This window comes from Protomyctophum bolini, assembly GCF_963924005.1.
Source record: "Protomyctophum bolini genome assembly, chromosome: 10".
Taxonomy (NCBI): domain Eukaryota; kingdom Metazoa; phylum Chordata; class Actinopteri; order Myctophiformes; family Myctophidae; genus Protomyctophum; species Protomyctophum bolini.
The window spans coordinates 24,866,891-24,891,680 of NC_137871.1; the positions used below are offsets into that span (position 1 = coordinate 24,866,891).

Below are 24,790 nucleotides of genomic sequence, written 5' to 3' on the forward strand. Positions count from 1 at the left end.
TGTGTGTGTGTGTGTGTGCGTGTGCGTGTGCGTGTGCGGTGTGGTGTGTGTGGCTCCAGCTGGAACAGCTCAGAGGTGTTGACAGAATAAAGAGCGCTGCTGTAGCACTGATTAACTTCATAAGACTCGCTCTGTCTGTCTGTCTGTCTGTCTCTCTCTGTCTGTCTCTCTCGCTCTCGCTCTCTCTCTCTCTCTCTCTCTGGCTTTGAGAATGAGAGCAGACAAATGAGGCGACTTAAGCCACTCTAAGATTACAGAGGCCACATAATGGAGGACACATGCACACGCATACACTGTGCGTGTGTGCGTGAGTTGAGCGGCACCTCTTTAGTTAGTAATGATTGTCCTAAACAGAACAGCTGCTTGACTGCTGTGTGTGTGTGTGCGTGCGCGTGTGCGTGCACCTCCTTAGTCCGTAATGATTGTCCTAAACACAACAGCTGCTTAACCGCTGCGTGCGTGCGTGCGTGCGTGCGTGCGTGCGTTTGTGTGTGCGTGCGTGCGTGTGTGTGCGCGTGCAAGATGAAGACAATTGAAGGTCCAGGGACACACAGAGTCAAAATAGCTGATTAATAACCTCTCTGACACACACACGCACAGCACAGAGCCTGCAAATCTGTCATCATGTTATTGACCCTGAGCCATTGTTTAGACAGTAGTGGAAGAGAGCCAGCAGACAACTGGCCTTTTCATTTACATCCTAATTACATCCTAATTGCTCTGCATTACAAGCACTTTATCTGTAATTAAATGCAATACAGCGTCATTACCGGGAATTGTCTTTTCATTTAGGTCGTAATTACTCTGCATTCCTAATCCTATGCTTTATTACCATGGCTTATGGTATGACATCTTTCTGTTAGCGTCAAAATATTAACGTGCATGTTTCTTTGTGTGTGTGTGTGTGTGTGTGTGTGTGTGTGTGTGTGTGCGCGCGGGCATCCGTCCGTCCGTCCATGAACAACTAATCTCCGGCACCGTTGGACCAAACCAACCGCCACTAAACTGTGCAAAGACACTCCCTAGATGACAGAGCAGAACCAGTTGCCCACATATTTCACATCGTCTGTTATAGCGCCACCAGCAGACCAATAAAACATTACTCCTACAGATTACGCAAATCGGTACACATGATCTCTATAGTTTTGTGATCAAGACGGATCTGTGGGATTTTTCATATTCCATATTCCACTAGCCAAGATTGGCTTCCAAAGTTTGCAGTAGTGGTCTGTTTTGAACAAAATGCCAAGTAAGAAATCCCATTTCAATCATCATCATCATCTTTATTTATACTCGGAATACAGTTGAGGGCAAGCCCTCATTTCCAATGTAACCGAGGTTTACAATACACAAAATACAGTAAAAAAAATAATACATAAACAACATTGTAAATCAGGATAAATTACAAAGGAACTTTATACAGAACAACCATCAGTAAAATAGATAAATTGAAGCAGGAGCAATCATGGTGAAAAAATGTCTGGAGCATTCCTTTGAACTGACCGAAGGATGGCAGGGAGCTCAGTTTTAAAGAGTTTTGGAGTTCATTCCACGAAGTTGGGCCATTGACAGAAAAAGCTGTCTTCAGCCTCATGGTGGTGCTATAATGGGCAGATTAGTGTTTTTACCTGTAACTGGACGGATTGGTGTGAAACTTTGCACGTACTGTACACTCCATAGAGGCCAAAGAAAAACCTCTGCCCTGCATTTTTCACATATTCCTTTTATAACGCCACCAGGAGGCCGATCTTTATAAATAAATAAAATCTGTATTCCTCCTACAGAACATCACGCAAATTGTAACACATTATTTCTATAGTCATGTGATCAAGACGGATCTGTCTGATTGTTTATATTCCCTCCTCATTGGCAAAAATTGCCATCTTGAACATAATGGCTCAAATCAGGAAGGCGGCGATAGCCTTGGAACTTTGAACATTCCCGTGACTAGGCAGAGGAAGAAATGCACACCCTTTTCACATTAGCCTATACACAGGTCTAATGTTTGTCTTTAGTTCAATGTTTGTTTTGTAAACGCCATTGACAATGACTGGAAAATCATAATGTAACTCATTACGTCATATTGTCTCTTTATTGTTAATGGCGTTTAATGTTTGTGTTGGCACCGTTTGTTTTACATCACCATTACATCACCTAATCAACATGAGTTAGACTTTAATATATTAGCGCCCCTCACTTCACACGGTTGTGATTTTTGATATTACTTCCACATATTTCGTCAAAACATCATGCAAATCGGTACACATTATCTCTATAGTCATGTGATTAAGACAGTTTTTTTCTTATTCCATCCTGATTGGCTAAGATTGGCATCTAAAGTTTGAATGTCTGTGCAATAACTTCATCAACATTAATCTTCAAATTCTACAGATTCCACTCACCTCTATAATGACTGAATTCTGAACATTGCTGGCCCACCATTAACCTACCTGACCTGGCGGAGACCTGTGATTTTAAGTACTTGTGGTCAATATTCCAGAGGAAAAGAAAGAGCAGAGACTAAATTGTTGAGGTTCTCTCTGGGAGTAACAAGGATGGATAGGATCAGGAACGAGTCAGAACTACAGCGCATGTTATGTATGTTAAATGATAAATCCGGAGACACTGAGATGGTTTGGACGTAGAGAAAGTCCAAAGAGGAGATTTATGGATCTAGTGACAGAGGACATGAAGTTAGTTGGTGTGAAAGGACGGGGTGAGATGGAGGCAGATCATGATTGGCTGTGACGACGCCTGAAGGGAACAGCCCAAAGGAAAAGGTCCTTGCTTGGCATTCCTCAAGCTAGGCTGTTCTCTACCGCAGCTCAGCAGTGCTTTGTTTCACGTGTCTCTTTCAGATTGGCGCGACCCTGAGCTGATGTTTCACGTGTCTCTTTCAGATTGGCGCGACCCCGAGCTGATGTTTCACGTGTCTCTTTCAGATTGGCGCGACCCCGAGCTGATGTTTCACGTGTCTCTTTCAGATTGGCGCGACCCTGAGCTGATGCGAGACATTGAGGCGGCGACCGGCGAAGACCTGGGCTCCGATAGGGTCTTTGGCCGAGGGAAGGGGCGGGGCAAAGGAAAGAAGAAGAAGAAGTACCCGAACCTCAGTGATCTGAAACAGAGTGCCAACACCAGTCGCTCACGCCTGGAGAAAAAAGTTTTTAACAAGTATGTTACTTTTTAGACAGAAGCTTTTTAGAAGTATGTTACTTTGCAGACTTTCTCCTTTGCGGGTATATAGTATGTAGTGTAATGTGTGTGTTTTGTATAGTTGTCTGGAAGGTTTAACACAGAGATCCACAAATTATGCATTTTGTGTAGGGTTGCACCGATATGGAAATTCTTGGCCGATAGCGATTCGTTTTTATTGTTTTTATTTCCCCCTTTTGTGCCAGGGAAACAAATGTCATCTTCAATACAACAACTGTTCCAAATCTACATTTTGGTTGGCTACAGATAACCAACACACCAACATAGCCAATGCTAAATGTAGGCTTATCAACAACAGATAAATATCGGCTACTGCCATCGGTTAATGTCAATTAGCATCCCTAATTTTGTGTCTTCCCGGGAGCCAAACAAAATGTTGTGAATTAACCACTTAAGCCCTATTTCAAAAGTTCTCTCGCTCTCTCTCTATCTCAGGAGCTCCATGAGGAGGGTCACAGCAGTAATGACCCAAATTGACAGCAGGAAGCATGACAAGTTTTCCAACCAGTTCAACTATGCTCTCAAGTGACACACCGTCCCTTCACGTCAGTGACACACCGTCCCTTCACGTCAGTGACACACCATCCCTTCACGTCAGTCACAACCAAGATCAGTGCTTTTTAATCTGTTTCATGTCACGGACCCCACAGTGGACACCTCATCTGAAAAGTGTTTGTTCCAGGGAGCCCCATACAGTACAAGCACCATTGTGGCGTTTCAAAATTGTGTTGTTTAAAAGAATATTCACATTTTTGTCATTTAAAAAGAATATATATATATAGCAGATCATGGAGCTTGTAAATCAGCTATTTTCAAATATCGATGAATTTAGGGTTAAAGTGGTTTAACTGATTCTCACGGTATATTATAAATTGTAGCTGGGAACGCACTGGAACCCCCTCAAAATGCTGTTCTGTGCCAACTTGTGGCCACAGCAGCAAGACTATTCATGCATGTGTATGTTGTCGCTTTAATGTGGAAGTATGTACATATATCCAAGACTTGCTTTTCAGTAAATGGAGAAAAGAAATAACCTTTAATACCCTTAATACTTTTCATTGGTTCAATATTTATGAAAACCCACCAATACACTAAACCACTTGGTTTATTGTGGGAGTGTCATTATAGGTGAAATTGTTCCAAAATGTTTGAAATCCTTCAAAAATAGTGAAAATAGCACATCTACAGTTCTCTGGCTACGCGTGTGAATCTTCACTTGATTTAGTCAATATCCTTTTATTGTTATCATTTGAGATTGTGGATGTTTTGTCCTGTAGAAAACTAATTCATCCTCACCTTTGTGCAGAATGAGATAAGTGTATTTATATTTGAGCAGTGTTTTGACTAAAATTGTGTTTGATAATAAATTAATTGTGAATTCCTAAGGCTGTTTAGTTCTTTAGTTGTTGTTTTTTTTTCTTTCTTTTTTTCTTGATTTTAGCAGTTTAATGTGACAGAATTTAAAGTAAACCAGTGGAGTAACTAAAAAAAAATTCCATGCCGTGGAATATTTTCTTTTCTGGTCAAAAGGTGTATTTTACACAGAATGTGGGAGGCTGAGAGTGTTTCCACCACAGAGAGTAGATGTTCAACACAGTCTTTGTTTTGGTGAGTATTGCAACATTTACATTACATTATAATCAGTGTCCTGCTGCCATCTCCTACAAGGTAGATACGCTCTTGAAGATGCAAATCCATCACAGCCATGGCTCCAAAACTATGGAATGCACATCCCATCACAGTCAGAACTGCAGCCTCACTCCCAATCTTCCGCCAGTAGTCTGAAAACCCACCTCTTCAGACTCCACCATGGCCCGTAGCACTTGCCCTAGCCTAGCTCCTTAGATAGCATTTTATGTCGACTTAGATAGTATTTTGGACAGACTTATAGCTCGTTACGTAGACAGCTCTAGAATTGCATTGTATGTAGTCATAGCACTTTATAGTACACATATTGTATAATATATAATATAGTATAGTATGTATAGTTGACATAGTTACTCCACTATTACATTGTTAGTTTATACACGATTCATGATAACTACTTTTTATATATGTGATGTATGACATGCTTTTGTTTTTGCTTAAATGTAAGTCGCTCTGGATCAAGAGTGTCTGCTAAATGCCTAAATTGTAAATTGTAATTTAAAACATTTTAGTAAAATTTGATAACAATATCAGAAACTAAATATATATATATATATATATATATATATATATATATATATAGTCTGCGCTGGGTCCCGCCGTAACTACGATACATCCTACATACCCGTATCCTATATACAAATAGCCTATATAGTATAATAGTGGAAACCTCTGTCCTCAAACCCTGTCCTCAAAACCCTGTTTGTTCTGCCCACTTCTCCTCAGTGGCTGGAGCAATTTATCTGAATTCGCACACAGGCATCGACCATTAGCATACACCAAATAATGACGCGCGTAATAATTTGACTTTCTCAAAAAGTAAGTTGTTTGTGTGCTTTTCAGCTTTTATGTGTTTTTATATCCCAGAGTTTGGGCTATGGGACCTATTGTTTCCATGGTTACTGCCCCACAAGCTATGGGATATCAAACTGCGCATGCGTAGAGTTATACTATTGCAGTCGTTGAGTGCAGACCTGGCTGACAGGTTAGCGGCAAAGTTGTGAAGGAGTGGAGGACTTTAAATTTAGGAGCCATGTCCACACACAGCCTTTTATGAGTGGAGGGCCACTAATATCATTTTCCATAGCACTGACATGTGCACTATTCCAATAAATGAAAATCTACATTCCACATTGTGTTAGCTCGTGGTTGAGAATGCGGCGAGCGGCCAGCTATGACAACGTGTGTGTGTGTGTGTGTGTGTGTGTGTGTGTGTGTGTGTGTGTGTGTGTGTGTGTGTGTGTGTGTGTGTGTGTGTGTGTGTGTGTGTGTGTGTGTGTGTGTGTGTGTGTGTGTGTGTGTGTGTGTGTGTGTGTGTGTGTGTGTGTGTGTGTGTGTGTGTGTGTGTGTGTGTGTGTGTGTGTGTGTGTGTGTGTGCTTTCCTTGAGTGTGTGTGTGCTTTCCCTGTGTTAAAATAGGTCTCTCAAACTTTCACTAGGCTACTGTGATAAACCAAAGTCTGAATACTTTCGACTGCACACACTATAATAATAACACTAATGCTGGAGGTTCAAACCCAACGTTAGACACAATGTCACGGAGTAAACAAGCTGATGAAATGAGATAACCTGGCCTGGCTTAACTCATAGACGAGTAATTCTACACAGACACCAACTCCAACAGACACCAACTCATAACCCCTGTCTCATCAAAGTCTCAACGAGATGAGATGCAGTCACATTACTCATTCCATATCTCCATAATTAGGCAACTATAAAGTACAATATACTTTGTTTCGTCAACACACAATTTGACGCCTACATTGTGGGTGGTTGGTAATGAAATCCTATTGAATATATTGCAATGGGTCCTTTGGGCCAAAAAGGTTTGAGACTGTTGCTGTACAGCACATAACACGAAGTCTGTTAATACTTTGACTGTACACATCCCTGGGTCTGGACTAGTAATAAGGATTTTAAGGATCAGATTCTACTTCAGTCAAATTACAACCAATCAATTCCACCAAAACTAACATTTAAACTAACATCTTTCAGCTACAGTTTTAATTATAATACATGCAATTTATATATTGCTTTTCTATGTATTCAAAGTCGTTTTGTAGGACAATTAAAACAACTTTATTAGGAAATACTAGTCAACAAAAGGGTTCTGGGATTTATGTTGCGAATTTGAGTCTGAAAAGGTGGGTTTTGAGTGTGGTTATTATCATTATTATTTCATATTCTTGTTTGATATGTTAAACTCTAGATGGTGATTCTAAATGTTTTTTAATTTCAAGGTTTTGAAAATGCATGATTTTCCGCAAACATGTTTAACATGGAGTCCTTCAGAATCCGGTCAACTGAGTACAGCACCCTTGACAATCTGCTCAACTAAATATAGGATTTAAGTGGTTTAAAGCCTCTCTAGTTTGAACAATGTCACGGGGGAAAATATAAGCCATTAGTTGGATTGAAAAAGCAACAAAAACACATCCTGTCAAGAGAAAGACAGTCAGACAAAGCGAAGGGTTTTAAATGACGGTATGGTGTAACAAGTTGATGTTTTCAATTATCCGGGCAGGGACAACAATCAATAAACTGAGCTCTTTTTTGCCGATTGTCTTCATCAATAAATCTGAAATCAATCAAATCCCATCTGGAAGGTTTCCAGCTGATAAGAATTGACCCACCGCCAGAAATTACAGGTTTGCGGCAGATAATGGATAATAGCCTATACAATGAAATTGAATTTAAATGTACAAAGCACAACAAGGCTCTAGCTGTGCTGAGGGAATTGTGGACATCAATATCAGATATTTTAGGACAAAATCAGGTCAGCCACTAACCACTTAAGCCCCATTTCCAGAATAGTGAAAATAGAAGCTCAACACGCTCATAACGTGTTGCTTGTTGTTGATGAGGTTGTTGATCTACTAATTGGACATTTGGGGAGACTCAAAATAGGGTAGCCAGGTTTAAAGTGGTCAATAGGTCCTGTAGGCTAAAACAAATCACGCATCCTAGTAATCTAGGGTTATGTCTACATAAAATAGTCTAATTATATTGTGAAAGTTTATCTCTACGTCTCTGCCTTCCGGCCTGGCGGAGATAATAACCTACAGTATAATGATGAATATTATGTATTGCTCACTGTGTTGCTTGGGACAGAATCTAGTATAAATGTCACTATAGCAACAAAACATTTCTATAAAGAACTGAGAATCCTGCAAAAATATTTGGATGAACAAATGAACAGCCCATGAATATTCAGTTCCCAAACGTTGTTTTAATCGGAAAACAATAAAATTATAATTCCGATTGATAAAAAAGACTTTTCAATATTCTAATTAAGATAATAAGTCTGCACTATGATAGTCTTTTGTATTTCTTACTATTTTACTATCGTCTTATTGAAATATCAAAAGAGGTGTATGATCAGGACTCAATGCATTAAATAACTTTATGGCAACAAATTCAATAAATAATGAGAGAGAAATAAAAAACATTTACAGTTGCAGTTCCACAGTTCTTACAATAGTTCAAGCCATTCCAGAAGTTGTAAATGAACGATCGGTTTCTATACAGACTTTAAAAGAAATCAACTTACAGGGTCTCTTTATTTCATTTCAAACTGCATTCAGAATTCAAAGCTAGAACATAGATTTATGTCAGCATTTCTATATACATTTGACCACCGAGTTTGGCAAATATTCACATTCTATCAAAATAAGTTGAAATCACTGCAATGTTTATATGCAACAAAGCATATAAAACAAAATAAACGGCACCTTTTTTACCTCAAGACTCCAGAGTTTGTCCAGTTTATGAGAAGAGAGGTACTTAAAGCCACAATGCTGACAGTAAGCTGGTTGGTTGCTCAACTGAACTGAAATACAGGTCAATATAAAATCAACTGAACTGAGGCCTTTGAAACTATGAATGAGTCCAACTTTTTTGTTATTTGTACGACTGTACCTACGTGCACGCACGCACATACTTCGCCTGTCATGTTCTTGCCAGTATGTGCTGGTGTGAGTCCACTCCTATACATAAATGTGGCATCATGGGTCGATGACGTTTTGCTACAGTATATATATTGTTTGTGTGTGTGTGTGTGTGTGTGTGTGTGTGTGTGTGTGTGTGTGTGTGTGTGTGTGTGTGTGTGTGTGTGTGTGTGTGTGTGTGGCGGTGGGGGGGGGGGTGTATGTGTGCACTCGCATGCCTGCTGGCTGTGTGTCCAGTCTTACATGAGTAGCATGTGGCATCATGGGTAGACATTTCAGTGTACGGTATAGTGTTTTCATCATAACGTATAAAAAGCGGGCCTTCTGCACACGTGAGTCAGTCCTCGGTACAAAAGCAGGAGTGTCCAACCCACACACTACAGGTGTGTGGTGTAGAACGTCGGGGCGCCGTAGGTTTGAGAGCCCAGCATGAAGGGCGAGAGCACGGCGGCGTGGCCGGGCGTCAGGAATGGCAGCTGGACCAGACCTCCCGAGGGATGGTGGTGGCTCGCGTAGCCTGTGTGCATCAAGTGTCCGCCCATGGGGGGCGAGGGACTCAACGGGCTCAAACTGCCAAGGCCTCCTCCCCCCCCGCCCCCCGTGGGGGCGCTGGTGTCGGCACCCGGGTTCTGCTTCTTCCACTTGGTCCTGCGGTTCTGGAACCAGATCTTGACCTGGGTCTCGGTGAGCGACAGCGACAGAGCCAGGTTGAGGCGCTCGCACACGGACAGGTAGCGCGTGGACTTGAACTTGTTCTCCAGCGCCACCAGCTGCTCGTAGGTGAAGGCGGTCCGGGCCCGCCGCGGCTTCCCCGACTTGGAGTCCGAGCCGGAGCGCTTCCGCTTGGGCTTGTTGCCGCCACCCGACTGGCTGCCTCCGGATTGGAGGCTGGACCCCCCTCCTCCGGAGGGGCTCTTGCTGTCTCTGTCGGGGTCCTCGTGGTGGCTCATGCTGCCGTCTCCGTCTCCGTTGCCGACCAGAGCTGAGCTGCTCTCCTCGCTGCTGTACGGCTCGTCCACGGCCTCTGAGTCTGGAGTCAACGGCGCACGGTGGAATCCACCGTCCTCAGAGCCCCTGTACATGTAGCCCTCCTCTAGGGAAACACACACACACACACGTGAATATCATCAATTCATATCACACACTATACCTGTAACTTTCATTAGCCTGCAAAAAATGTTTTGTTTTATTATTATTATTATTATTTATTTATTTTTATTGTTCCAGGGGCATTTGGCCCGCGGGCTGTCAGTTGAATACCCCTGACCGAGCCCCTCTATCTATAGTCTATACCATCTATATAGTGAGAAGGACCACTAAACCTCCTCCCCAAAAATAGCCGATCCACAAGCTCACATCGTGCCAACGTTGTGAGCTTGTAGATCTGCTATTTTTGGTGAATGTTCTACCCAGAATAGGGATGCTGGGGTTCATGTCAAGTTATGTCAAGTATACCGTAAGTTATTTTCAATCCGTCGTAATGGAAAACACTACCGTATTCTCTCAAGTTTTCCTTGAGTAAATGTAAGGTTCTATAAAGTAACTAATGAAAATGTAGTCTGCGGTCTGGTAGTCTGCTTTAAAAAAAAGCAGACTACCAAATGTTATGGATATAAATGGTAGTATCTCATCATCTCACATAAAATGACGGCAGACACACTTTTTTTGTGACAAATTGCTTCGCAAATGTGGAGTCCTCGCGCGCACTAAGCACTAAGCTGTTGTTTTACAGTTGTACCCCACATGCAGAGATGGCATGTGACGCACACACCATGAAATTATATGTGTTCATTCATCCACTTGTGAGAACTTGAAAGAACACTTCACCACTTTTCAACCTATCTTCATATAATAGGTCCTCACTAATAATCTGTTTTCTACTCAGTCTGTGTCTCATAGGAGAGCTGTGGGCAGTTTAGAAACCGTCCTCCGATTTTCATTATCGTGAGAACGATGGCTTCCATTTTCGCATTGCAACTTCAATTCTATCAGGACATTTTTCTTTGGTTGTGTACGATTGTTGTGGAAATGCTGGATTAGTAATCCTAAAGCAGAACGTTACCCATACTCTGTGGCAGAAACTAAGTACTCTATACATTTACCGGTACTCAAAACATTACAATTAAACTTTACTTTATTTCCATTGTTTTATACTTTGTACTTTTCCTCAACTTTTTACTCCATAATAAATATTTGACATCTTTAATTACTACCTTTCAGATTTAGATGATTAATACAAAACTTACATTAAGTGATACATGATGACTACATTTTGTATTGTAGGTCCATACAGTGTAATCCCAGCAGCACATAAGTGATTAGAATCAGCCCATCTTTAGTGGCAGCATTATAGTTATACATTAATGTAATTTCAATCCAATAACGTGATTGTGAAGTGGTACATTCTGCATAATGAGTATGTTTACATTTCATACAGTACTGTATATTTTGAAGCCAATAATGTTATTTCTACATTGTGGTTTTGCTACTTTTATTAATTTCAAATAATCAGAGTACTTCTTCCACTGTACTACTCTAATGCAGGGGTTCTGGAGGGTCCCCACAAAACACAAATCTTGTGGGGGTTTCTGCACGGCACCAACTATTTTCACATGCGGGTCCGCGGCCCAAATACATGGACTACAGTAATTTGAGAACTTCTGCACTCGTGTGCTAGGTTTGTATGTGCTTCTATTTGTGCTGCTAAATATGAACCTCTCTCCTTTTGTATATCTCTGTTTAACGGGTGTCCAAATGTCCCTCGAGATCAATCAAGTTTGATCTTGTTATCATCCGTTGATCAGACCAGTGTTTCTCCTACACTGGGGGGACGCCAAAGATCACGGGGAGGGGGAGGTGGGGTGGTGGGGTGGCATGTCTGTTTGGAGGTAGTCCAACCACCTGCCTGGTCTCATCACAGCATAGTGGTGATCAAAGTGTTCAGTACTTGAGTTAAGGTACAGAGATAGACTCACTCTACAGCCAGACCATTGACTCTCACAATTTTCAAATGTCTGTGCAAAGGAAGCGCTGAAAACCATGCGGGAGCCTCGTCCCCACTTCCATTTCTTTGCAGTAACTTGCTTATCAGAAATGGAAATTCAAAATTAATTTAAAAAAAAGGGACGTAAATGACGAACAGACAGCTTCCGGAATGGGCATTCAGGGGGTAAAGTATAACTCTAGCTGGTCAAATATTACTATCTAAGTGAAAGTTGCTCCTTTTAATTTGTACTCAAGTTATATTAATCAAGTGTACGTGCATTAAAAAAAAGGGTGGGGGGGGGGGGGGTGATTTGGCCCGTAGGCTGTCAGTTGAATACCCCTGACTGAGACCCTACTTAGATAAAATAGCCGATCCACAAGCTCACTACGTGCCAACATTGTGTTGCGTTGTGAGCTTTTCTGCTATTTTTGGTGAATGTACCCAGAGTAGGGATGCTGGGGTTCAAGTATGTCAATTAAGTATGAAGTTATTTTCAATTTGTCGTAATGGAAACGACTACTGTATCCTCTCAAGTTTTAGCATGCAAAGCATTTAGAGATTGTGAAATTGTTGTAGCATATAGTGGCTATATGCAAGAGTAAAGTATAAATTAATCAAGTACGTGCTTTAAAACAAAGTGTTGATATTCAAAATAAATAATTTAATAATTATTTTTGTATTTACTTTAGTGATTTGTCCATCACTGAAATGTAATGATTATTGGCATGTCATCTGTAGGTGACATTCCTGTCATTATAGGACACTGAGCGCCACGCCCCCTCATTAGACCCCTGATTCAACCTTTTCATTTCAAGGACCCCCACTTCCATACAAATTCACTCCTCCTTAAACAGAAAGTGTTTATTTAACTCTGAGAGTGGTTCCATTTGACTGATTTACAGACGTAAGGGTCCATTTGGACCCCTGCATGGTCCACGGACCCTTGTTACTCGTAAGAAAAAATATTACAAATATTATACTTAGTGTACTTTGTATTTTCTCTATTTGTCAAGCTTTTAAAACTGGTTATCATTGTAGGGAAATAGAGTATAAGGCTACAAAGGCTGGAAATTATTTTAAATGACATAATAAAATGAAGTGTAAATACTCTAATAAAATTAGAGATGTTTTTAGGTAAAGCCTACTACTATAGCCTAATAAATTAATGTATAATGTAAATATTTAGATTTTCATGTTGTGCGTATATAGGTGATATTAAAAATATCCTCTAAATAAAGGGGGGGGGGAATTGTTGTAGTTTTAAAAGCAGCAATGACCGTTCAAATTAAATAAAATGCAATGCAATGTCCGAGTACAAAGAGCCTTATTGGGGTGGGGCTCCGGCATATAGGCTATTAAATCTGAGGTATAGTATAGGCTACAATTTACAAATGTTAATTGGACCTGGGCGTTTACAAAAAAAATTCAATTAACAGTGAGGAGTTTTGCTGTAGCCTATAACACAACAGGAAATGCACACTGTTGATTTAATAATAAAATTGAATCCAAATTCCGTGAGTGACCACAGCCCTGTCTGTCTGTCTGTCTGTCTGTCTGTATGTCTGTGCTCCTATAAACGCGGTGACAATAAATCGGTATTAAATGTAATATTTGAATATAGGCCTATCTCATGGCACTGCGGCAGATAACGGTATTTGCGTTTTAGTTTTGGCGAAGTATAGCCTATGGCCTGCCCTGACAAGTTTTATTCACAGAGTATAGGCTATAGCGTATATTTGCCGCGTTTTGCTTCGGTTTTCAAATGTTTTAGCCTATATCAACTGACAGACAAGTGACATGCGACATCTGCTATAGAGCCTACACGTGAAATTGAATTGTTTATTTGAACCACTTTAATGAATGCCGTTGTGCCGTGAAATGACGCGTTGATTGTTTGAAAACTGCAATGGATATTTCTAATCAATTATTCTCAAACTTTTTTCAGTTCAATGACTGTGATATAAATTAGGCTATTATAGCCTATACCCCTTTTTTTCTTGGTCCCCGATCTACAGTGCAAAATCTCAGTTATTCTATAAAGATTAGATTGTGTAATTTAATACATACTTTTTGTAGCCATAATACACTCAGAATTAGGGATTCACGAGGGTCTGCAAACCATCGTCAAAATTTCAAAAAATATGCAAACCCTATAAATAAATATTATTTGACTTCTGATGTTCAACTAATCAATTGTTTAATAATGATAATAATAATGTATTATTATTATCAGGCTATAGTATAATTACCGTGTATAGGCCATACGGGTTTTTTTTGGTAGAGAAAATATAAGAAATCCATTCAATTTCGGATAAGTTTGAAATGCCACTGCAATTTGTTGAACGATTTGACAACTATATCGAGTAATGACATTTTCTGTGACATGGAAGGAACTACAAGAGTATACGTCAAATCAAATCGTCCAAAAGTGTCAATATACTTAATGCTATCTTATCAATGGCCTCATTATCAGCATTTCTATTGACTCCTAACCTGAAAATGTTAATTTTACATCCGTTGGTCAACATGTAGCCAACTAATAAGCCTAAAATGCGTGCATGTTAGCAGTATCGGCTAATAGCGGGCAGAATGTTTTATTTTATTTTATTTTATTTAAGTTTATGGACATTATATATTAAATAGACTGGCCTATATAGTATATATTTGTCTTTTTGTTTGCCTTGCGAAGTTGCGAACGGAATGTCCTCTGGATGACAATATGAGCATGGAGAGACGGTCTAATTTATGTCCGTCCAAATCCGCCTTAATCCGTGTGTAATCGACCCACCTGCTCACTATAACAATATAAATGGCATAGATATAGCCAACATTCCACAACAGGCTTGAACATGCATGCATACATACATATATAACTAAATATATTGTAAGATTAATTTAAATAATAAATTATATAATGATTAGTTGTGAGGACATTAAGTTTGGTGAGTTTAAACGGCTGTAATGGGCTGTCATTATCAACATCGGTATATCCGGCAAAAACCATCTCCATTTTGTAACTTTTCTTGCAATGCACTGAGCTAGGGATCCTATTTTGTGATGCTATTTTCTATCTTTGACTTTGAAAGTTTAAGTGTTTTATTGAACCAATGAAAAGTATTAACAAGAGCCTCTGTGACTAAACAATTGTATATGTCCATTGGAACACGGGTTCTCTTCCCCATTTAATGAAAAGTATAGCATAGGACATGCAAGGTTTCCAGCGACGATAGCTGACTGCCCGCTGTAGCAGCTGGCTGGAACAGATATTCACCGTTCAATAATGGCATATCGATCGCTCTCTGTCTGTCTGTCTGTCTGTCTGTCTGTCTGTCTGTCTGTCTGTCTGTCTGTCTGTCTGTCTGTCTGTCTGTCTGTCTGTCTGTCTCACGCACACGCACGCACTCTCGTTTAGGGTTCAATTAAAACTCACATCGAATGGTTTTAATTGTTTATCTTTAGGAATTAAATGGATCTTTATCCGGTGGCCTATAATAAAGGCCCATTGAATGCATTTACAGTTATGACACCTCGCGATTAATAATTCGACTCCCTGTGCGGAACTGCGGATCGAGTCAAATATGGTGCACAAACAAACATGAAAAATGTTGGCTATATCTGACTACAGCGAAATGGGACAAAGAGAGCATATTAGCGCCATAAGGCCAAAACATACTTTTATCAACTTTAAAAGGTATAGTACAGACAGACAGAACTGCCGGTAAGTTTGCTATTAAAAGTTGCTTTATTCTTCCGAAGAGACGGAGGGAGGATTTAAATTACCCCAGTTTGATATCACTGATAAGCTATGGGACCCTTCTCTGGGATCCCAAACTCTTCATTTGGGTCACATTTGGACCACCTGGTCCCCGAACCCCAAGTTGAGAACCAGAAATTGAGATAATTGATATACAGATTTTAATTTAGAAAAGCGTAGAAAGACTTGCAACACAAAAGTTATATAGGCTAGACAAATGAAAGTCCATTTGATATCACAGTACATTTCTTTATACTAAATTACGATTACAAAATTAAAAATACATTTATTATTTTAGACATTTTAGTAAAAAAAACGAATTGATTGTAAACTTACTAATTTTCGTGCACGCGCTGCCGTCCCCGCAGGTGTCCGGCGGCTCGTGCAGGTCCTCCTCGTGCGTGTCCCGGTGCTCCGTGCGTGATCCTGGCGCGTGTGCGTGATGTCTTCGGCTGCTCGTGAACTTGTTGGGATCCAAAATGTCCAGAACCGAGAAGGAGGTTGTTCTGTGTCCACTAGACCCCTGTGTATAATTATAATTATTATAATTATTAATATTATTATTAATATGCGAGTATTAGGCTATAAAAATAGGCCTATACTAGCCTACATCAAGCAAAATCGGAGTCATTGTTGACAATTTAGCCTATTACTCGAATAACCTCCAATAATTCTGTTGATATCCCATTTGAATTAATCCCATAATATACTGGCGGTGAAAACAAGTCTTTTCAGTGCCTTCTCTTCTCTGGTGTCCTGTATGGACCTACTGTATAATTTACAGAAATAATCATAAGACTACCAATAAATAATATAGCCTAACATACAGCCGCATAAACAACTTGAGAGGCATAATCCTCATGAATGCAGCAATGCATTTGAATAAGTTGGTATAATAGTTTATAAACAGTTTGACACCGAATGAAGCATGCAGCTTTCAATGGATATAGTTATTTAATAATGTAAGTTGATTTATTTTATATTACCGAATCTCACGGAAACAATAAAAACGGGATAATTGTATTGATGTACAATGGTTGGTGTTGGAAGGAATCGCATGTAATTTGTATTTTTTTCTTCACCATGCAGTTTTCCCCCCTTCAAAGTGATCATCATTTTACAAGCTATAGGCCTGCCCTATACTTCTAGTGAAGTCGGACTGTAGGCTACTTTTACATGTTGCAACATTTACTTAAATTAGGCCATATACTTTTATAACATTTTGTTGTGATTCTATTTCGTATAATGAAAATGTCGTATAATGTTGTGCATTTGAATAATTGTTCATGTTTTACCCTGCCCTATTTTTCGATAAGACGAAATTCAACAAATCGAAACATCAATAACACAGCACTAATTCCTCGGTGCTGAATCCCAGAATGTAGGCCTACAAATACACAAGTATACCAATAGGCCTAATGTAGCCTAAACGCGTGCATTGTAGATTACAAATGCATTTACAGTATACAAGTTACGAATATATCGATTTATAAGTTATAAAGCCAGTGTATAAAATGTAACCCAAATGGACCCGCAAGTGGAGGCCTATTATAAATCACAAATGTAGCCTATATAAATACACATTACAAATTAAATGTATGCATTCGTTATGATGTTAGACGAAATATATTGATTTGTAACTCCCAGAGTGTACAAAGTGTAACCAAATGGGTCCATTTAGTTACACTTTGTATAATCTGGGAGTGACGTTCTGTTTTTTTTTGTTTTTTTAGTATTTTTATTATTATTATTTATTTATTTGGTCCCGTACCTGCTGTGATGGAGCCAGGAGGTCCGCTCGGGTCGGCGGGCTGTCGGTATGGTTGCCGCCGGCCTGAGGCTCTCTGGAGGCGGCCACCGGACAGGAGAAGCCCCGCTGTTTGTCCACAGCTGTGGTCCCGTCCAGCATGTCTCCACTGTCTGGCCCGACCACGATCACCGTGGCCGTAGATTGAGCCACACTGTCACCCTTCAAATCTCGGCTCATAGCGTCAAATTACACCAGACATATGATCTCCCATATATTGAATTGTACTACACAGTTCCAATTAATATTCTACTATATCAAATTGATTAAAAAATAATTTATATATATTTGGTTAGTAGTAGATTAAACGATTTTTACAGTCCCATTTGTTCGTTTGTGTCATTTCAAACTCCAGTGTCACTGCAAAACTCACTAGGAGGATGCTCCATTAGATAATTATGCGTATAAAAACTTTTGCACTTTTCGCAAAAATCTCGCGTCAGTCCAATTGCTGTTGTTGTTGCTGTTGATGTTTAGTTGTTGTTATTGTTTAGTTGTTGCTTTCTTGTGTAGTTGAGTCGGAGCGTCCCGCCAGGCAGGTCAGGTCAGATCAGATCAGATCACGGTGGGGTTTGTGTCCAGAGTCCAGACTGTCTAGCGTATAACTTTCTCCTCTTTTTTCCCCAGTCTCGTGCCGCTATTTCCTCTCCTCTCCTTTCCTCTCCTCCCGTCTCGTCTCGTTGTTTATAGGTTAGCTATTCGTTTTTTTCCTGTTATGCGTTTATAAAATAATAATAAGGACCACAGTCGGTGTTTCCATGAACGGGGAAGGTTGTCATCGTCGTCACCGGACAGCGCGTGCCGTGCCGTGCATGCGGACGGTCAGTGTCCTGTCGACTCTTCTCGTGCAGCGCTGCTCTGCTCCTCCGGTCAGCCTCTCTCTCTCTCTCTCTCTCTCTCTCTCTCTCTCTCTCTCTCTCTCTCTCTCTCTCTCTCTCTGTGTGTGTTTATCCCTCTCTATCTCCTCCTCTGTCTTAGCGCCACTCTGCACAACTCCACAACTCCATTTCTGGGTTTCACGGACCATTCGAGTTCTCACGCGCACGATCGCTATATTCTCTCCCTCTGCTCTGCTCTGCTATGCTGTCTCTTTTCTCCCCCTTTCTTTATTTACTCTTTCTCCCATAATATCTCTCTCTCTCTCTCTCTCTCTCTCTCTCTCTCTCTCTCTCTCTCTCTCTCTCTCTCTCTCTCTCTCTCTCACACACACACACACACACACACACACACACACACACACACACACACACACACACACACACACACACACACGCACACACACACACACACACACACACACACACACACACACACACACACACACACACACACACACACACACACACTCTTTCTAAACTTGCTCACTTTATTTATGCATTCATTCCTATTCGCCACTCCAGAGTGTAATTGGCTACAAATTAATCCCACTTCTGGTAATAGCCTATTATCTGTCGTCTGCTGCGACACGCGCACGCACGCACGCAGGCACACACCACATCACACACGCACACACACACACACACACACACACACACACACACACACACACACACACACACACACACACACACACACACACACACACACGCACACACACACACACTATGTCCTATGCTTTAGCACTTTTTTTTGTTATCTTATTCACAATGGCTATCTGGCATGTTACACATGCATGTATCAAGTTCATCACTATAATTTTACAATTTCAACTTCAAGGTTCTTATTCGAGGAACTAATTAAAAAAACGCTATACATTCATAATATAAAACATACACTTTAACTTTCATTTTAAAACAAATTAAAAAATAGCAAAAAATTATAGATGTATAGTAGCCTACAATGTATTGTGAGTTTGTATATAGATTAGCTAATTTAGCTGTTGTGTGACACTGTAATAAGACAAAGTAGGCTATAAACTTACAGGGAGGGGGAGGTTAAAAAGTTGAAATAGGAGGTTTCTGCCCAACAACAGATTAATATGTAACTGGATGCGATTTATTCATATAGCTCCGTCCCCTGCAAACATTAACTCTGCAATACATCTGCTTGATAAAAACCCAGATCACTCCATGGCTACCTCCCCTCTTATCTGTAATGCAAATGACAGGGGCAGGACTCCCTCTCCTTCCAAAACTCAATTACTGGCTGAATAAACTCGGTAATGCCCCCGCCCGCCGCAGTGAAATATTGATTCCTAATACTTGGCAGTCATTACTATGCCAGAAAATAATAGACCAAAGAATTGGATTTTGATTTAACATGCGACGTGTTTATTCTAATCTGGGGGACTTAATATTCCATTGACTCTAAATTTTACTCACAGAGAGGAATCGACGCCATACACTATATATATATATATATATATATTAGGGCCGGGACTAATTGCGATTAATTTAGATTAATTAACTACAGAAAAATTAATCGCGATTAACTACAGATAAATTAATCGTACCTTTTTTTTTTCACCGCGGAACGTTTCTCACTGGGCGCTTTTCTATAGTACTGAAAACTGGAAATAATAAAAAGTCACCCCATTTTGTGTTGCCTAGAACTGGAGGTCTGGCAAAAAACAGTAACAATATGAAGTAAGTACAGCTTTGTGATGTCACTGAGATGTACTTGTTACTGTCAGACCTCCAGTTCTAGGCAACACAGAATGGGGTGACTTTTTATTATTATTTCCATAACAGGTATATTAATGACAGTAAAATGTTGAAAATGAGTGGTATCCTGTAGTCACTATTCATTGATTCAATGGGATACCAAAAAACATTTAAAAAAAAAGGTTTCTCGCTGTTCTCAGGTTGAATATTGATATGCGATTAAAATGCGATTAATCTAGATTAATTAACTACAAAGCCTCTGATTAATTAGATTAATTTTTTTAATCGAGTCCCAGCTCTAATATATATATATATATATATATATATATATTAGAGAGAAGAAAGTGATGGGACATATTTTCTCTTGTACACAAGGTCAGCTCCATATAATTAGCCTGGTCAATGATCCTTTAGAAGCAAGAAATTAAAAGTTGTGGAAAAAATAATGGCTGGAATAATGAGCGGTCGTTTTTGCCGCCCTGGACGTGATTATCCAATCAGAGTTGAGCCCAGGGGAGCGCGAGCCTTATTGCATCTCCATGATCTATTCCGTACTTCCGCCGTGCAGGCGCGAGGCCGGAACTGATGCTCCTCCCACAATAATGGAAGAGGGGCTGCTTTATGGCTTATTATGTTTAAAAACATTACATTCATGAAATATCGTTTCAGCGGTCACATTTTCTCCATTCACCTCTGCAAACATTTGCATATTAACGATGTCGGAAGAAAGCATTAAACGGCCAACACACACCACTATAGTGACTATAAAAAGGAAGGACATTTGGAAATCTAGAAAATTGGAAATCTGTGGAGAATGCTGCTCCAACAAATCTGCATTTCCCCCTCCACATAATAAACAGGTTGACTCTTATTTGTTAGATTATAATCTCATACAAGCCTTTTTTGGCTGAAACGTTGCACGGAAGAGGTGCCTTGCCGAGCCATGACGAGCCATGATGAATCTCCTGTTTCTGTAGCGTGAGGCGACTTGATGTGCAAGTACAACCCCTGCACATGACGCTATATGTCAAAGGGACTTGTCCACAATCCACCCCTTGATGCCCCCAATGCTTGCCAAGCAGGGAGGCATGGGGTCCAATTTTTATAGTGTTTGGTGTGACTCTGCCATGGGGAATCAAACCCCGGCTTTCCAGTCTCAGGATACTCAAGCCATAAGGCCATTGAGCAATGGAAGAATGATTTGACTACCTTTTGGTACTACTCCTACACATATTCAATGGGCTGTATTTTGCGTGTCTTAAGTACCAGGTCTTATTCCCTAATTTGAGTAAACTAAAGACCTGGAGGCGTGATCAATGCTCTTTGGCCACTCAGAATAGCCAAATGGCATTGATCACGCCTCCAGGTCTTTAGTTTACTCAAGTTAGGGAATAAGACCCGCTACGTAACTTAAGACACGCAAAATACAGCCCAATATTGTGTACAAAACTCACACTTGGCACACATCATCTCTGGAGTTTTCTTGTGATCATCAGATTTGGAGGTTTGTCAGATTCCATTCCAACTGGCATGTCTGCCCTCCACACCCTCTAACATGGTCAGTCTTCATGTTACTTAATATTAGAATGATTGCTGATTTGTTGCAAGTACGTTTCCTTATTTAGCCTGATTCATCTACAGTATAAGCCTTCAAACTTAACCACTTAAACCCTTTATACTTTGTTGAATGGAGTCCCCCAAGGTTCTTTTCACCTAAAATAACCGATCTGCAATCTCACAATGCATCATGTTGGGACACGCTGTGAGTTTGCAGATCTACTATTCGAAACGTGTACCTCAAAATAGGCACGCTATAGGGTTCACGTTAAAATCAACCTATAGGCTTTGTTTTACATTTGAACTCCAGACGTGATAATAATAGTGACATTATAATGACATTTTTTATAGTCCCAGTGGGCCCAGCGAGCCGATAACATTAGATCAGATTATTAAGAGCCGACACAACCTTGTCTATTTTAATCTCAACGGCCACTGATAATAATAATGATCATAATAGTTATCTGTTTACGCTAATATTCCCTTGTGGCAGAAATTAATTAACCTGCACCATGTTTGAGCGCCACTGCTGTCCCTCTGGCAGCTGGCAGGGAGGGGGAGGAATAATTACAATTTCACCCATTCTGCTCTCTCTCGCTCTCTCTCTCTCTCTCTCTCTGTCTATCCCCTGCCCCTCTCTGTGTCTTTAATAAAATGTAGATGTTTACAGCTCTGTAACCTTTAACCTGCAGCACATTCTGACCTGCACCCACATTCTGGCCTGCACCCACATTCTGGGTGTTTAACCATGTGTCCACGAGGACAGTGTTTTTGAGCCCTTTTCATTTCAATGACCCACAGTTTGATAAGCATTAGGCTTTAGTTTAGTTTGATACCATTTGCTACGTGTGGAACCTCTACCAATTTAACTTTGAGAGTGCACAAATGGAACCAAAATGGACCCCCAGAGTAATTGGGTGGACCTCAGAGTCAGACCCCATGTCAAGAAACACTACATGTAGATTTTCAACATAAGAAAAGCCTCTTCTCTTTCTATTTATTTGTTTGATTTCATGTGTCGGCTAGTTGGAACAACCACACTCCAAACACTGGTCATTTTACCCCAAGCATGGGTGGTAATTAAATCACAAATTCCAAATATTTTAAAAATATATGTTCCTTCAAACTCCTGAAAGAATTGACATCTCAGAGACAGGCTTTCCATGTAAAGTGAGATAAATATAATGTGTCAAATATATGAACTGTTTCACTTTGATTAAGAAACATATTGTCAAAATGGCTTTTATCCATATGTAGATGGTTCAGAGCCTCCGCCTGAAGACCAAAAAGCCTAATACCTCCCCAAGGGGGTTCCTTTTTAGGCTAGTGGATACAATGTTGACTTTGGCATGGGAATGGGGACCGTTTCCCGTGGAGTAGACCAGGCACTGAGGCAGGGTTTGAATCGGCGTTAGATACTTATATTGACATTTTGTGTTGTCAGTGTATGTACGTATGTTTGTGTGTGTGTGTGTGTGTGTGTGTGTGTGTGTGTGTGTGTGTGTGTGTGCGTGTGTTTGGTTCTCAATTATTCAATTAACTGAAAAAGTAATCAATAGAACAATCACAAAGAATAATCGATAGTTGCGGAGACAGGAGAAAGTCATTATCATACATTATTCTTAATGAGTAAATGTACATATGAACCCGTATAATACACATCCACGATTCTACACACAATCTCTCTCACGTGTGTGTGTGTGTGTGTGTGTGTGTGTGTGTCTCTGTGTGTGTGTGTGTGTGTGTGTGTGTGTGTGTGAGAGAGAGAGAGAGAGAGAGAGAGAGAGAGCGACAGACCGACAAACAGACAACAGACAGGCAGGGAGTGTGAGAGAGAGACACAGGGAGACAGGGAGAGAGTGTCAATAATGACTCTAATGAAGGTTAATGAGCTCTGTCCAGTCTGTGCATTATTAAATTAATCTCCAGTTGTATTGAATCATAATTACTATAATTAACCACTTAACTGCCTGCTGTAATGCTCTGTTGCTGACTTGCTGCATGGCTGGCCCCATACATCAGTAGACTGCAGTCTGCAGAGGTGGAAAGTAACTAAGTACATTTATCCAAGTACAAATTTGAGCTCCTCTTTCTTTATTTGACTAGGTTCATGTTTCAATAGGCCTACTTTATGCTAGTGGTGGTCACATCCAGTGGTCCGGGGACGGTTCCAGGTGGTCAGCAATGATGGAGAGTTGTTGACCAAATGAACCCTTATCAAGAAAGAAGAGGGGTGATCCGAGCATTACAAAAAGGTAAAAAGGGAGGATATCAGGGTGCAAGAAAGAAAGACACGAGCCAAATTCAAATACACAAAATCTCGGCCACTCGCTGACTCACATGGTCACTCCAGCATGGTGTTGTTACGATGAAATTGGTGACCTGCTGAAATATGTGAGATAATGTGACAATCGTGTAGAGTAGACAATCACATAATGTTAATGTCGATTGTAAATTGTTGCAGTTTGTTCATTGGCAGAGTTTAATGTAACCCAGGCTTGAAATCAGCAGCCTGTATTTAAATAATTAATGGGATGAATAAATAAGTTCATTTTCAGTTGATTTAAAAGTGTTAGAAACAGTCTAAAATGCTTTGAAATAACACACATTTAAGTTATACAATTACATCTAAAATGTTGCTCTGCAAGTCTGTTTAAAATGTAAAACAAGCTATATACATGAAAGGACAAAACATACAAACCAGGGTGTCTAGCATATTTCACCAAAAGGTTAAAATTACCTGGCTCTGTGACTGCCACCCTAGTTGGCCAATCAGTGAGCCTGTAAGAGTTTATGTCCAGCCTACCAGTGATGCTACTTCCTGTCAGTACTTAATCAGGAAAACGTCCTTTTCCTGTTCAATGAAACCCATGGTGGTTCTTCCTATGCTGTAGTACACAAACACAGAGAGAGAATCCTTTGCAATCCGCTTGGTAAGATTACAGAATAATCTTCCAAACCAACATTTTACATTCCACATTCTAAATATTGTTGGACAGCTTTTGATCTGTATATTGTGTCATTTTAACTTTTGTAGAGCAGTATTGACCGAATGTTGCCAATCACCGACCAGCCAGGTGATTGCAGTCTGAGCCAGATCATTCATTGATCAGCGGTAAGTGAGAATGTATAACAGTGGATGGTTAGTTTAGCCACAAGGTGCCATGTTTTGAAACACTGATTTTATTTTGTTGTTACTGAAGGAATATATAATTTGAGTATTTTGTGTTATAGTAATTGAAGGTACATTTTTAGTGCATCTCTCACCTGTTGC

The 24,790-nt window shown here is 40.2% G+C and overlaps 2 protein-coding genes across 2 annotated transcripts in view; one reads left to right on the forward strand and one right to left on the reverse strand.

Moving 5' to 3' along the window:
* uvssa (UV-stimulated scaffold protein A) overlaps positions 1 to 4,592 on the forward strand; it is a 48,972-nt gene extending 44,380 nt beyond the window's left edge. Inside the window, exons 16-17 of the mRNA XM_080774099.1 lie at positions 2,985 to 3,174; positions 3,652 to 4,592. Of these exons, the coding sequence (XP_080630225.1) occupies positions 2,985 to 3,174; positions 3,652 to 3,745 (284 nt within the window). The 3' untranslated portion in view covers positions 3,746 to 4,592. The remainder of the gene's footprint in view (positions 1 to 2,984; positions 3,175 to 3,651) is intronic.
* Positions 4,593 to 9,186: 4,594 nt separating this feature from the next.
* nkx1.2lb (NK1 transcription factor related 2-like,b) lies at positions 9,187 to 17,536 on the reverse strand (the record flags this gene model as incomplete). Its single annotated transcript, XM_080773428.1, has 3 exons — positions 9,187 to 9,902; positions 15,886 to 16,072; positions 17,321 to 17,536. 3 exons carry the CDS (start codon positions 17,534 to 17,536, stop codon positions 9,187 to 9,189), a joined length of 1,119 nt encoding a protein of 372 aa, XP_080629554.1.
* Between the last annotated feature and the right edge of the window lie 7,254 nt (positions 17,537 to 24,790).